Genomic DNA, 15,666 nt, shown 5'->3' with positions numbered 1-15,666 from the left:
GGTGAAAATAAAACCAAAATGTGTAAAAGTTTATATGTTTATAAGCTTTATGTTTATATAATTTTTGGAATATAATTTGCAGAAAATTGCCACTCACTAACTAAATGCTCACCACAGTTTTAAAAATATAATAAGTTAAGTGAAAATGCATTAATGATAACAAAAGATAAGTCTTTATAGACATAATCTTGTTAAATGCATTAATGATAACAAAACCTAAGTCTTTATAGACAGAATCTTGTTTTTTAATCAGTGATTTATTTTGTAGGATATTGAAGATATAGTATGCATTGTATTTAGTATTTATGCATACGTGTTGATACATAAGCATGTAAAACGACCAAGTATGAATATGCACAAGACAGACAGGGAACATACCTGTATATAAGATCTTTAGATAATGAGATTATAATGGTGCTATCAGGGGATGATCATTTGAGATGGTTTTGTCGCTCTTTACTTTCGTAGACTTGCACCTTTACCGTTGCGTCTCTTTCTCGTCTTTCTACCAACAGATGTGTGTACTGTGAGCTGACTTTGCGTCAAACTACATCGCTCCAGCTGCGCACGCGTCACTGATATAGACGCGAGTAAACTTAAACTTTATAACAACTAACAGCATTATATGCGGGAACTCCTTTCTTAATTTAGCGGCACAGTTTCTTGTGCACGGGTCAGAGACTTCTGCATGCCAGAGACTCAGCTGAACCAGCACAGAGAGCGAGCGAACGAGCGAGCGCGCGCACGAAAGAGAGAGAGACCTGCACCTCACTAGTGCTTATTATGAGATTTCAGATATTACTCTTTCATTTGTTGGTGGATTATTTCCCGTTTCTCTGTCACACTCAGTCTAACGTGCAGGAATGTCAAGTTGACAACGCGCACTTAATTACATTACGCGGAATAACAAATATGTTACGTCCCAGATAGCAAAAAATATCCGCAGGACTTCTTTTTGCCGCCAGCCCTAAGCTGTCGGCTATAGGTGCGTCCCGCTGACATTTTATTTCACGTTAAGTTACAACGGACCAATCAGCAGCCATGTAACGTGCAATTAGAGTGATTGACAGAAAACCGGACAAGTTACAAAACAATATGACATTTTCAGCTCGTCATGAACGCAAACTTGGGAGGCCCTTGAACTTGGGAGGCCCCTGGGCTTCAGCCCAGGTAAGCCCGTGCATTAAGGCGGCCTTGTGTAGGAGGATGAAGAAAATGTCTGTGTCTGCAGTCCTCACCACAGCCACCTTGTGCCCCAGTTGAGCGGCATACAGCAAGTACAGAACAACCCGGTTGTCAGTCTCTTACTGGGTTGAATCCAACTGAGGTATCTCACATAGTACTTCTCACATGGCCATCAGAGTGGTCCTTCGGATGAGACGTTAAACCAAGGTCCTGACTCTCTGTGGTCATTAAAAATCCCAGGATGTCTTTCGAAAAAAAATAGGGGTGTGCCCCGGCATCCTGGCCAAACTTGCCGTTGGCCTACTAATCATCCCCCCATACTAATTGGCTATATCACTCTGTCTCCTCTCCAATAATAAGCTGGTGTGTGATGGGTGTTCTGGCGCAATATGGCTGCCGTCGCATCATCCAGGTGGATGCTGCACATTGGTGGTGGTTGAGGAGAATCCCCCTTTCATATGTAAATCGCTTTGAGTGCTGCCGGAAAGCGCTATATAAATGTAACAAATTATTATTATTTGACACCATCATCTCTCTTGGATTTCTTTGTAGCAGGATTAAACTCTTCAGACTCACTATCATTTTCTTCCTTGTGTTTCTTTGACTTGGGCATGATTAGCAATGATCACCAACTAGCCAAATAGCTATTATAGTATAACAGTGTTGACTTTATTTTTCCTTAATGTCTTCAAGGCAGCTTCAAACTTGGTAGAGGAGTATTTTTCAGACTCACCATCGATATCACTCTTCTCTTTTTTGAGGATGATTAGCATGCATCAATTGCAAAAAAAGAGAAGCTGGGAAGATGGGCCGGCACTGATACAGTGTGGCACTGGATTACTCCAAACAGCTTTTTCTGTATTATGGGCTTGCTAAGTCTGGACTTTCTGAAGGCCTTCAGAGTTATTAACTTTCGACCACACTTATTGCTCTAAGTTTCAAATTGATTTAAATCTAGAAAAAACTTGGCACAATATTTTAATGTGGAATATGTTTATCAGACACCTGAAGCATTACAAATATATACCAGTTTGAAAAAGACATTATGTAAATGTTCTTTTTTGCTTTTTTTGGAAATCCAGGGAGGCAACCAATATAGCCAGAAAAGACATACACGTGACAATATGTCAGGTGTGGATCATCAACGTTTGTTTATTAGACATCTTACAGACTGTAAAAATACAAAAGTTAGAAGACATATATCAATAGGGTCCATAGGGGAGGAGTTCCAGTGATCCAATGTCACAATTTTATTTACTTTTTTGTGTTTATTTGAGTTCTTATGCATTATACATCATCTAATCATGACAATCCTCATATCTATCAATTCCTCATGCAAAGACGAAGAGGAAATGGGGTGGATTGTGTCTGTAGAATGTATTGTACCGATTTTATTTTGATTTCAAGTTTTCCTTTTCACAGCCAAAAATCAAACACGGACACAAAAGATGGGGAACATCAAAATTCCTTTTCTAGGCACCTTAAGGATTACAAAAAACTAGGTTAAAAAAATATACCTTTCGGGTGCAGGTGAACCCCACCTTCCTACCCTACTATATGAAAGAAAGAGTTTGAGTCAAATCTCATGAGATTATAAAACAAACATAAAACCACAAACACAGACTCACCGATGAGAAGAACGCTGAAATATAAAGTTTGAGACATTTCTGAAAAACAAACATATTGAAAACATCAGATGTTGATTTATTCTGTTTGTTCATAATTCTGATCATCACAATAAATTCATTCATTTAAATGTCTAAACTATTTTAATGTGTAGTAAATAAAGATGAGAATCTGATATTAAAGCTGTTAAATGAAGCTAAAAGTTAACATCTCTTCAGTAATTCTTCATCAATTCTTTATAAAGTTTCATTAATAGTCATTAAACATTAATACACAATTCTTATAAAACACTGTGATATCATAAATATTATCTTAAAGTAAATAAAGTTCTTACTTTTGAGTTTGTGTGTTTCTCTCCTGAATCTTCTGTTTCTCTGTCTGTGTGTTTATCAGTATGTCTTTATTATATTATATCTCATCATCATTTTCATATTTCAGTTCCTTCAAGTTTGATTACACATACATTACTTTTGCATGCTATTACTGTAATGACAGATATGAGATGCAAGTTCATTCCCACTATTTGCATATTAACATGAGTGTCAGCCAATGTCAGCTATATAACTTATATTTAACATTATGTATATTTAACATTATTATATATTTAACACAATGTCTGTGGTAACTGTGGTATAAGAGAAATAATACAAAAAATCAACGGCCCACCACAATTGTTTCTTATATACAGTACAGTATCATCATGTTGGTAGATTAACATTTCAAAAAGATAGTTTGGGGATCTTTGACATCATGACTGTTGTGTGTTTTTTTTATGCACGAGTAGTGTAGATTTTGTAGAAGGATATCATTAAAATACATTTTTAGACAAACTTCATTTGAACTCATTTCATTGTTAGTGTCAGTTTTACCCACCAAACCAAAACGTTATTGAATAAATCCTCATCCTACCAGACACTGAGCTACTATAAAGCTAGAGGAGAGTGAGGATGGTTTATTGACGATCATTTGTATTGAAAACCCACATCTGTAAACTACCCACACACACTAATGTACATGTGATTGTGATACAATTTACACTTGAAATGACAAAAGTCAAATGCTGGAACTGACCCAGAAACTGCTATGAACGACTCAGACAGAGAGATTCAGACTGAAGAGTTTATTAATAGCAAACAGTAAGTATGATGATAAAGTAATACTTTGTCAGATATTGTATTACAGGTTTAGTGGAGATCGTGGACAGGATAGAGATTGTAACGTTGGAGGAAGGCAGAGGTATTGGATCCATATGAAGGGTTTTATTAAATAAAAACATAAAAGAAAGAACATTAAACAGAAACGCGCTAATCCAAGACACAGGGAATCAACACATTACATAGACAACAACTGACAAAAGACAACTGAAACACTGGGTCTATAGACCGTTTCATCAGACGCACATGCGCTGACGCGATGCAAGTCTGGATCCGAACTTTACTTCCGGTTTCGTTTGACTAATTGCTAAACAGATTTCTTGAACAAAAGCCTCGTCGAAAATAACAAAAGTTTTCGTTTCCTATAATCTATGTGTTGTTTTTTGCTTGTTACATATATAAACTACGTTTAAAGAACTTTGTTGTTATTTATTCTTAGCAGAGTTTACCGGAAGTTACGTGCGGACCACGACAGCCGCTTGTTTATGTTGTTACTGCTGAAACCGTCTATATTTACACAGGGTAAACCAGATAACAAGACACAACTGGGAAACAATCAGCACGAGGACCATGAACAAAAGAACTACACAGAACTACAAACATGGACCACATAATACAGGACTTCAAAGTTAGAGACAGGACAAGAAAAAACACAGAACTGGATCATTACAGAATTATCCTTGAAATTAATAGTATGGCAGTGTGCGGTTTCGGATTCAGGCACTGTGTCAGAGATTAAAGAATCAGATTCAACCAAACAATTCTAAAGAGAAGAATCAAATGAATCTAAACTCATTTGACTCACTTAAGATCCAGAAATAAATCATATTAAACACTGATATGAGCTCATAATCTTTATTATTCACACATGAAACAGAACAAAAGTGACATCTGATGAGTAAATATCATGAACTTTAACCCACTCCCAAAATATAACTAACACATTCACTTCATAAAATTCAAAAGTTATTAAAGAAACATAAGAAAAGATATTATGTCAGGAGATTGAAATAGAAAATATATATTTTATTATACAATGATTCTGAACTAAGGCATAATGTTGTATTTAATCTGTAATATGTTTATAAATGAAGCCTACTGCTAAAGAACAAAACTAAATTAAAACCAAAAAATTAGAAAAATGAAGTGATAATATTTTATTATTTTCTGATGCAGATGAAGTTGAGTTTGTGAGATTGAGGAAGGCTGATCCAGAGATGATTTCCTCCAGACTGAACTGCTCCAGCTCTGTGTTCAGTGTTGCAGTTCATCAGTTTTGTTTCGTTCCCTGAAGCCCAATTCTGATAGCACACGGCCTCTCCTCGTATCCAGATCCAGAGGTTCATTTGACAGTAATAGTGTAACCCCATCCACACGGCATCAGTAGAGGACCGATGAATCACTTTAGTCACCATGAACTGACTCTCCTCTGAATCAACTGAAACCAGATCCACATGATTCTCTCTGCAGTATCTCAGAGCTTCAGACCAGCTCAGATTCATCTGGATCAATATCAGTTTATCTGAACACACAACAAACACAAACTACACATCAGATCAAAACATACACGACAAACACTGAACTGAGATCATTTTAATAATGAAGAAACTTCTGTCATCAAACACACACTCACTTTTATTACAAGCAGAGGGAAGAGATAATAAAATGGAAAGGTTGAGATGAGACTGGTGTGTGACCCAAACAATAATTAAACATGGGTCCACATCAGAGCACATCGGTTCCTAAAGTTCACCATCTGCTCAGATAACTCTTTGTTCCTGACACTTGGTTTGCTTTTGTCACAGAAGAAATTCCTGAGCACTGTAAAATCCTTATTCTTAATGAACCTTACCTATAAAGCATGCCAGTTAAGTGAAAGAGGGATAGTACATTGTGTTAACAAACTTACTAACACCTTTTGGATGATTTATGATGGCAACATAAAGTGAAATTATTTTGCCATATTTAAAATTGTATTATAATAATAATAATAATATTATAATAATATTATAATTAAAATAATAATTAATTTGAAAATGATGAATTGATCATAAATAAAGTATGAAAAGACATTTAAACACATTATATATATCAATATATATATATATATATATATATCTTATAAATCAAGAATAAAGCATTAATAAACTACTAACTAATGTATATTAATGTTTAATAAATGAAGAATTGACTATTTAGTAATGCTTAACTAATGCTTTACTAATGCTTCATAGTGTGGAGTTATTATAAAGTGTTTCTGTTATCTGTTTTATGATGCTTTTTCTGACGCAACTGCTGCTAAGTGGGCGGTTCGTCTTCAGATATTATATTTTTGTCCGCAGGCTAAAATTGAACTGAACGCGGTACCTTATGCGGCCGTGCACATGCGCAACTTAAAGGGCACATTGGTTGTAACGTTTTGCACATATGTTTTACGTATTAAACCAAAAATAGCTTGTGATTAAACATCATTTGGCAGTTTTGTCACGGACCCCCGGTTAAAGACCCATGCTATAAGGGCCACATTTACTAAAATTACTTTAAATGTGTGAAAGATTATGGACATATTGTATGCATCTCGGATTGATTGAGAGTAAGTAAATCATGGAATAACTTTGAGTAACCCTTTAAGCTTAATCAACTTGGTTAGGCAAGTTCTGACATATGATACATGACATATTACATGACATAAAAACAAGTTGAAATTGTTTAACTTAATTTGTGAGGAACAATTTAAAGGAACACGCCCACATTTTGGGAATTTAGCTTATTCACCGTATCCCCCAGAGTTAGATAAGTCCATACATACCTCTCTCATCTCCGTGCGTGCTGTAACTCTGTCTGACGCAGCCCCCGCTAGCTTAGCTTAGCACAAAGACTGGAAATGCATGGCTCCAGCTAGTATACTGCTCCCAATAAGTGACAAAATAACGCGATCATTTTCCTATTTATGTGTTGTGATTTGTATAGTCAAACCGTGTACAAATAACAAGGTGATATGAGACACAGCGATCTTTTAACAGTATAAATACTGAGAACTATATTCTCTGAAGACGAAGCACTGCCGCATGGGCGGAGTGATTTGCACAACTCTGACCGAACTCTCTGCTCCTCACCAGGGGCTTCTCGTGTGCTGCGAGCAGATCACTCCGCCCATGCGGCAGTGCTTCGTCTTCAGAGAATATAGTTCTCAGTATGTATACTGTTAAAAGATCGCTGTGTCTCATATCACCTTGTTATTTGTACACGGTTTGACTATACAAATCACAACACATAAATAGGAAAATGATCGCGTTATTTTGTCACTTATTGGGAGCAGTATACTAGCTGGAGCCATGCATTTCCAGTTTTTGTGCTAAGCTAAGCTAGCGGGGGCTGCGTCAGACAGAGTTACAGCACGCACGGAGATGAAAAAGGTATGTATGGACTTATCTAACTCTGGGGGATACGGTGAATAAGCTAAATTCCCAAAATGTGGGCGTGTTCCTTTAAGTCTAAAATAAAGACATATTTCTTTAACAAAGCATTCACATAACTCATCTTGTAAATATACTTATCTCGCAATAGTTAGCTTGTCCGAAACAAAGCATTCACATAATTTGTCTGGTTTTTTTTTTGTTTTTTTCAATCCCTAGGGAGTCAGCTTACATTGGATTAACTTAGAACTCTCTTTTATACTACAGCTGTGATGATGCATTGCGTTTCCCATTAAAAATACCTGTCTGAAATCTATTCTGAATCGCAAGGCTTCAATTCTGTGTTTCATGCCCAGCTTGTGCATGTACTACAGGTCTTTGATCAGTAGGAAGTCCTTATCAATCTAAAATCATAATGAGTCCAAGTCGCTTACAACGTGCATTTAAAAAAGCAACATTTGTCAAACACAATCATTCAAAATATTCTTGAAAATAATCATGAAAATACTTTAAACAATCTGAACAACAGTGATACTAATATGCCTCTTGACATTTCCTGGAATAGTGTTTGCAATGGTTGTGGCACAAATGGTGTTTCTGCATGAAAGCGTTCTCTGGCTTTTGGATGTGGCAGCATTTCACCGTAATTCAATCAAATTCATTCATTGAGAAAATGCCCTATCCTACACTCTGCATTACTTGGCTCACTAGTATGGTACTTTGATACTTTTCTGTGTTTTTTCTTGCATTTATTAATGTAAAGCTGGTTTGAAACAATTAAACAATTGTGAAAAACGCAATATGAATAAAACTGAATTGAAAATAAAGTTAATAAAACTAAAGCAAATACTAATCACCTTAATGTTGACTTAAATCAAAACTCTTATTTTCAATAAAATGTGATCTAAAGCTAAACCTCTGTTAATGTTCAAACTGTTAAATTATGCAGATTATGCACATCCCCAACATAAACATAGAGTCACAGTGTGGGAATATCTGGATAATGCCATCCAAATGTATACATAAAGAATGTGGGTGTGTCTTTCGTATAGGGCTGTAGTGTTGATGCTGTCACCATACTGTGGAGATTCTGTATGATTCTTTGCGAAAGCAAAAGTCCTTAATCTGGCCTTCCAATAGATGACACAATTACAAATCAGTGATCAGCTTTTATTTATAACACTCTTCCAGAACAATACAACCAAAACTTAATTTGTCAAGCTAATTTTTACTGTGTAGTAACTAGTACAAGAATAGTAAGAAGTGATTATACTGAGTAAAGTTGGTCATACATACAAAAATTTGTCATCAAACACACATTGGCTTTAATTACTCACCTTGATGACACACAAAGGTCTGAGAGTCACTGCAAGGTGCATCATGCAATCGTCCCTGCTCTTTAATTCTGACTGCTGTACAATTTTCAATACCACCACGGTTATCAGGTTGACCAGAACCCCAGTATCTGAATCCAGAGTCGCTCTTATCTGACCACTCCCATGACTCACTGAACAGACCAATCCAGACTTCAGATATGTCTTTGTCATTCATGATCTTCTGAATCTGTTGATTCTCAGTCTGATTCCTCACACTGATCAGATCAGTATGATGCTGTCTGCAGAAGATCTGAGCGTCTCTCCATGATACTGAAGAACCATTAATGATGAATCCTTTACTGCTCTCTGTTTAAGAAAATAAATTTGATTTACTTTGACTCTTTCTTTGATCTGTTTGTATGCAGTTGTAGACACCTTTTTAATTATTTTTAATAGCTTCTCTTTATTACCCAGATGTGTGCTGTCAATAAATAACATGCACAGCATGTAGAGTTATGCTTGACACTTAAGTTTTTACCACAAAAGATGGGGCTATGGGGTTTGATTGGATATCATGAATGTAAGTTTTTTGGCACATGCTGACTACCATACCCTACTGAAAAATCCAGCTAAAACCAGCATAAGCTGGTAGCTGGTTTTAGCTGGTTTAAGGTGGTTTAAGATGGTTTACGCTGGTCCTTCCAGCCTGACAAAGCTGGTCACGCTTGTGGGCCAGCTGGTATTCCAGCCTGACCAGCAAAGTCCAGCTAGACCAGCTTAAAATGTGACCAAAACACAGCTAGACCAGCTTGCTACACCAGCAAAACCAGTTTCCTACACCAGCAAAACCAGCTAAAACCAAGCTGGAGACCAGCTAAAACCAGCTCACCAGCTTATGCTGGTCTTAGCTGGATTTTTCAGTAGGGATCCTGTTTGTACACTAGAAGGAGCGGCCATTTTGTCTGTGAGAAGAACATGCCTTGTTTGACTGTTGTATGGAATATAAGAATAATAAAGTTAATGGTACATTTCACAAAGTTTTTTTGTATTTTTGTACCACCAGTCTGGGAATCAATGCGTTTATCACACAGAGGTTTAACACTTACATACCCAGTGAAATTTAGTTTTAATGAAACTGTGGATAGCATGTTTATCATTCTCGTTCAATGTTTTGTAATGAAGTTGATTTAATAAACTGATCTGAGTGTTTTGTAGTTTGCTGTAGTTTACAGAAGAGTGAATGTGTCAAACATAATCCCACATGATATTTGTGTTTGTGTGATGTTTATTATTGTTGTCTTGTAAAGTTTACATCTGATGATGTTTTATTAAGTGAAGGTTTGATGTTATTTTATGAAGCTTCACTCACCATTATAGCAGATGAATCTCTTCTTCATATTACAGTCCTGATGATACCATGATCCATCTCTCATATAAACACAATCATCTCGACCATTTGAGTCTCCATTAGACCAGTTTGTATAATTTACAGGATCACCCAGAGACCACTTCCATTTATAAACATGTGATCTATGCAGTCCAATCCAGACATATTTATTCAGATTCACACTCTTCATCAGTTGATTCATGTCATTGATGTTGTTGACTGTGGCCAGATCTGTGTAGTTTTCTCTGCAGTATCTCTGAGCTTCAGTCCAGGTCATCTTCATGTTTATGTGGTGATAGCGGCACTGAATGCATTCAGATAATGAACAGAGAGCGATGAAAGAAAGAGTTTATTGTGTTTATTTATTAGGATCTTCATAACGGTGCCCTACAGCACTGCTGCTGTTTCTGAGGTCCAGAAAAACATTTAAGAACTGATATTAGGAATAGAGGATGACAAAATAAACATGCAGTAAACAAAATAATCTTTCTAGGTCAACATCTTGCCTTAAGTTTACACCAAAATAAATAAAATAAATAATTTCAAATAAACACCATGCTTTATATTTAGTTTATTTGCATATTTATTAGTTTTACATGTGCATAATGTAAATAATTTGTAAAAACATACATTCAGACCCTCCTCACTTCATTATATAATTTACATTTCTGAATGCACTGTAAGTGATCATAGGCATTTCTTTCCTTGCTTCAATTCAACACCCAACACTGCAGTAAAACCTGCACCAGATCAGTTTATGATCTAAATACACCAATCATTTGTTATCTGCACTAAATCTGGCAAATGTCCTTCACAATGAGCATGATGAATGTTTCTTATCTGATTGTTTTCTGTTAAATATCCTTATATTTCATCAAATATGAAGTATCTTTCACAGTATTAGATACATTAAAATCGTTTTTTTAATCTTTATGCAGTAGATTAATTTTTCTTTATTGGTCATTGAAATTTCACTTGTTTAATGTTTAATATATCAGCAATGTACAGTATATGTTCATATTGTCACAGACCGGAGCGGACCACAGACTATGTGCGTCACGCTCCTCCCAAAGTTCCACCTCGAGGAGGTCCCAAAAGCACCCCAATGACCAAACAAACTAGAGATGAGTAAAATATAAAATAGTAAACTTTATTTAAATTAATTAAAATCAGAAGGGTAAATGGGGAGGGAAGTCTAAAATTTCTCTTCTCGCCCTCAGGGGGAACTACGGGGCAAGGGACGTTGGAGGGGAGAAGTCTGGTTCCGTAGAGCCAAGGGAGAGCAGGGCAAGGGCCGGGCGGAGCTCCTTCGTCCTCGGCCCACTTCCTGCGTGGAAGGACTTCTTGGTTCTCCAGCGTTCGCCCAATGCTGCCTTCCTTTCTCCACGACTCAGCCCAGCGGCTATTCCCAGCGTGTGTCCAACGCAACCGAACAACCCCCTGTCTCTTCTGACTTCCCCTTATATACACCTTTCTCCAGCGCGACTCACCCAATCTTCGTTTGCCACGTCATTTGTACAGCTGTGTCTCATTTCGGTGATTTCGGCAATAGCATCCAGCTGCAGCCCCGCAGACTAACCTCCGACTAGACACCAGTGGCTGGACACCAGTGGATAGACAGCCTACGTCATTTCCGTTTCGCCGCTAATTTCCTTTTTCACCGCTGGATGAACAGCAATTTTATTTCATATTTTCACCTCTGGATAGACAGCATATTTATTTTATATTTTCACCTATAGCAAATTTATTTTCGGTTTTCACCAGTGGATAGACATTCTTTGCAGGCTTATTTGCACACGTCTTTTCCGTATTTACTTTAATGACTTAAAATATATCATATAAAATCTGTGTGCAAATTGAAATATGATCTTTATCATATCTCTTTACATAAAACAATTCTTAATAATATGATTAATATTATAACATCAATAATTCATGCAAACTGCATTCACAAGAACCACCTTGAAAATATAACGTTATATTGTTCAGATCATTTCACTATTTTTTTGTGACTTAAATTCAGCCAGATCAATGGACCATAACGTTTTGTCATTACAACAGACTTATACATGTTTATCGACCACAGGTTTTTTTTATGTAACCACGTTTTTAAAATATACGTAGATTCACATGATCAGACAATTTAACAAACAATCCAGATCAAATGAACACTTCGTGGTTTTGCAATATTTATTGGAAATTACACGCATCTTAGTAAAATTAGACAAATCTGACCATCAGAATGAAGATGCAACAATCAGGCCCGTAAGGTTGTGTGGGGGAAGTCCCGATTTCAAGAGAAAATAAAACATGGAACAGTTTCAAATAAACTATTGCACACTGTGCACACCACACCTCATTTCTGCCCCCTAAAACTGGCTAGCTAGTTTGTGCATTTGAATTCTGACATGACCGATAAATCATCAATGGTTTCTTATTTTTTCTTACCGCTGACATGTGCATGGCGCGTCAAATTTGAAAAGTGAATGACGATACGGAAATGACGTCAGCTGTCCATCCACTGGTGTCCAGCCAATGGTGTCTAGCAAGAAGTGAGTCTGCGGGGCTGCAGCTGGATGCCTCTCGATTTTGGGGATTCCCGGGAAATTTGGAAGTGCCGGTGTTTGTGCAAACGGGTCCGGGCGGAACCTCTTCCCGCTCACTTTGGTTCCGCCCCATCGAGTCACTCCGTGACAATATATTCATTTTTTATGTTTTTACATTCAGTTTACTAATTTCAAAGTAACATTGTTTATCGCTCATAGGTGAGGTAATGTTTGTTTAAATGATAAATCAATCATTTATTGCTTATTTCTAAAATAATTATTCAAGTAGTTTGCAATTTCTAAGCGTGCCACCACACGCTATAAAAACACTCTCAATATATTATTTAAAGATCCAGTTTCACAGACAAAGCTTACGTCTAGTCCCAGACTGAAAAGCATGTTTGAAAACCACTTGCCCTGACATATCTTAAAATATATCAGTGTCATTGTTTTGTTTATCTAGTAAAGTTTCTGATCCACAACATATTTATAAAAACTACTAAAATGTCCTAATTTACCTAAAACTAATCCTGGTTTAATCTAAGCCTTGTCTGTGAAACCAGACCAATATGTTCAAATGCTTTTTCACATCCTTCCTTATTTTTCTTCTGATTATTTTATTAAAGAATCAAACACTTATAGTAAATTTTAATAAAACAAAAATAAATCCAGAAACAACAACTCACCAATAAGAAGTCTGAGATAAAGAGTTTGATCCATTTCTGAGGACGAAAGAAAATATTAGAAATAAATTTGTTTTAATTAATTAAATTATTATAAATTATCATCACGAATAGACAATCATGACTCATAGAGTGAAGCTATGTTTACAGCTGTCAAAATCTTTTTTTTCTCATGTGACTCAGGTCTGTTTTTTCTGCAGGATTTCATGCAGTGTTTTGCAGATCAGTTGATCTGACATTAAAGTATCGCGAGAGTGAGGTAAACTTACAAATACTTTCATACACTTTTACTCTTGCGGTACTTTGATGTCATACACTGATCAAAGACTTTATGTTGTCTTACAATATGACAATGGTAGCTGTGGTTCTGCACTAAACGATTTTCAGGTGCACCAGCCACTGGATCTGATGTAGGGTGAATTTTATTGCCTGAATAAATAAATGCATACAATTTATAAATATGGATAAAGTTAAGTAAGTCTATATGAACACAAATGAACACATTAAAAAGTCATTTCATTTACTGGATCTCTTTTCATCAATTCTTTATAAAGTTTCATTTATAGTCATTGAAAATTAATACACAATCCTTATAAAACACTGTGATATCATAAATATTATATTAATAGGAATGAGAAAGTAAATAAAGTTCTTACTTCTAAGTTTGTGTGTTTCTCTCCTGAATCTTCTGTTTATCTGTCTGTGTTTCAGTATGTCATTGTGATATATCTGCACATAATTTGTGTAACATTTTAATATTTTAGTTCCTTGTTGGTGTTTTTCCACATATCTTAATTTTGCATGTTGTTGCTGTAATGATAAACAACTCAACTTGACAGAAATGCAACTTTAGTTCGGTCCTTGTATTTGCATATTAACGTGAGTGTTTCTAGACATAAAGCTCAACTGCAGGCTCTTCAATATTTTTATAATTATTTTTTTTTTTTAAGTCTACTGTGTGCAAGAAGTGTGCAACACAATGAACTTCCTTTCCTTTGCTTAACCCACTTTTCCTACACTGCAACAGGGCCCCACAACTGTTACGAACGACTCAAAGAGAGAGATACAGACTAAAGAGAGTCGATAACAGTTAATGGCAGTATGATAAAAAAATGTTTCATCAGATATTGAAATACAGGTTCAGTGGAGATCGTGAACAGGATAAAGAGATGGTAAAGAGCACACGCCTCATGATAAAGGGAAGTAAACAAACTTTATACATATGTGTCAGAAGAACAGAATCCTATTTTAAATTCCATAGCAGGAAAAACAAATATGGAAATCATTACCATCATTTATCAAAACATCTTTTGTGTTCAATGTTCTCTCAACCTATTTTGTATATTTTAACTTTTCTGAGAAACACTAAAGCTATTATAAAACATTATTTCTGATAGTGTTATTTGTGATAGTGTTTCTTTTCCTGCGTATAAAAGCTCTTTTTGAGGTTTAGATGTTGATTTTTTGTTTCATTTAAAGAGCACCTATTGTCCGATTCACGTTTTTGCATTTCGTTTGGTGTGTGTGTATAAACCCCTTCACAGTTCACGTCACAGGCGGTACCCACTGTGGATGTCGGGGTCAGAAAAGTCATTACAGCAAATTAAGTTGCGTATTATTCGGTACACAGCAAAATCACCAGTGTTAAATTTTCAGGGATGGTGTTAAATACACAGTGTTGATGCTGTTTTAACACTATCTGGTAATAAAACAACACTGCCATTGCTAGGCCAGTGTTATATCCACAACAGTGTCGGTGTAAAACAAGGGTGTTATCAGATTTCACTCTGAGCGGTGTAAATCAAGCCACGCCTCCACTAAACATTTCCTGTCAGGGATTTTACCGCCATTTTCTTTCAAAGGAGGACTGAAGAGAGCAGGTAAATCTCATAATATTCACTTGGTTTAGCTAAATTAAACTGTTATTTCTCTGTCTGACTCTACGCAGCCATATGCCAAAAAACCTAAATAAGATATTTTTCCCATTTTATTTCCTTTTTGTTCGTTATTTGGTTCAGTTTAATCACAGCTACCTTGTGTTACGTTGTTCCCTTGTTAGTTTAGTATAAAGTTAAACTGCTAGCTAAAAGTTTAATCCAAGAAGGATAATATTAACAGGAGATATGAATGAAAGAATTGAACCATGATAAAACGCGACATGCACTACAAATTGAAGATATGAAATTAAGTTAAATGAAAGCTCGTTTATTCACCATATGATGCTCGTTATGAGGTAATCATATAGGCTAGATACCGTGAGTTAACGAGGTCGTTTACATGCACGCGAGTGCACGGATAACGGTTAATTATTCAAATTACTGAAAAACACGGAGAAAACCGCAACCGCATTGCC

General features: G+C 36.1%; 1 protein-coding gene and 1 pseudogene across 1 annotated transcript; both read right to left on the bottom strand.

Annotated features, from left to right (window-relative positions):
• Positions 1–15,666, bottom strand: part of LOC129431932 (uncharacterized) — a 496,207-nt pseudogene that overhangs the window by 364,278 nt on the left and 116,263 nt on the right.
• Positions 4,929–10,566, bottom strand: LOC129432134 (C-type mannose receptor 2-like). The gene is made up of 3 exons (XM_073867345.1): positions 10,063–10,566; positions 8,719–9,056; positions 4,929–5,487 (listed from the first exon to the last, which is right to left on the bottom strand). The coding sequence occupies exons 1-3, from the start codon at positions 10,365–10,367 to the stop codon at positions 5,126–5,128; spliced, it is 1,005 nt and encodes a 334-aa protein (XP_073723446.1). The 5' UTR covers positions 10,368–10,566; the 3' UTR covers positions 4,929–5,125.

The sequence above is a fragment of the Misgurnus anguillicaudatus genome, chromosome 1, assembly GCF_027580225.2.
Source record: "Misgurnus anguillicaudatus chromosome 1, ASM2758022v2, whole genome shotgun sequence".
NCBI lineage: Eukaryota > Metazoa > Chordata > Actinopteri > Cypriniformes > Cobitidae > Misgurnus > Misgurnus anguillicaudatus.
The sequence above is the reverse complement of the archived record's forward strand: the minus strand, read 5'-3'. Positions and strand labels throughout refer to the sequence as shown.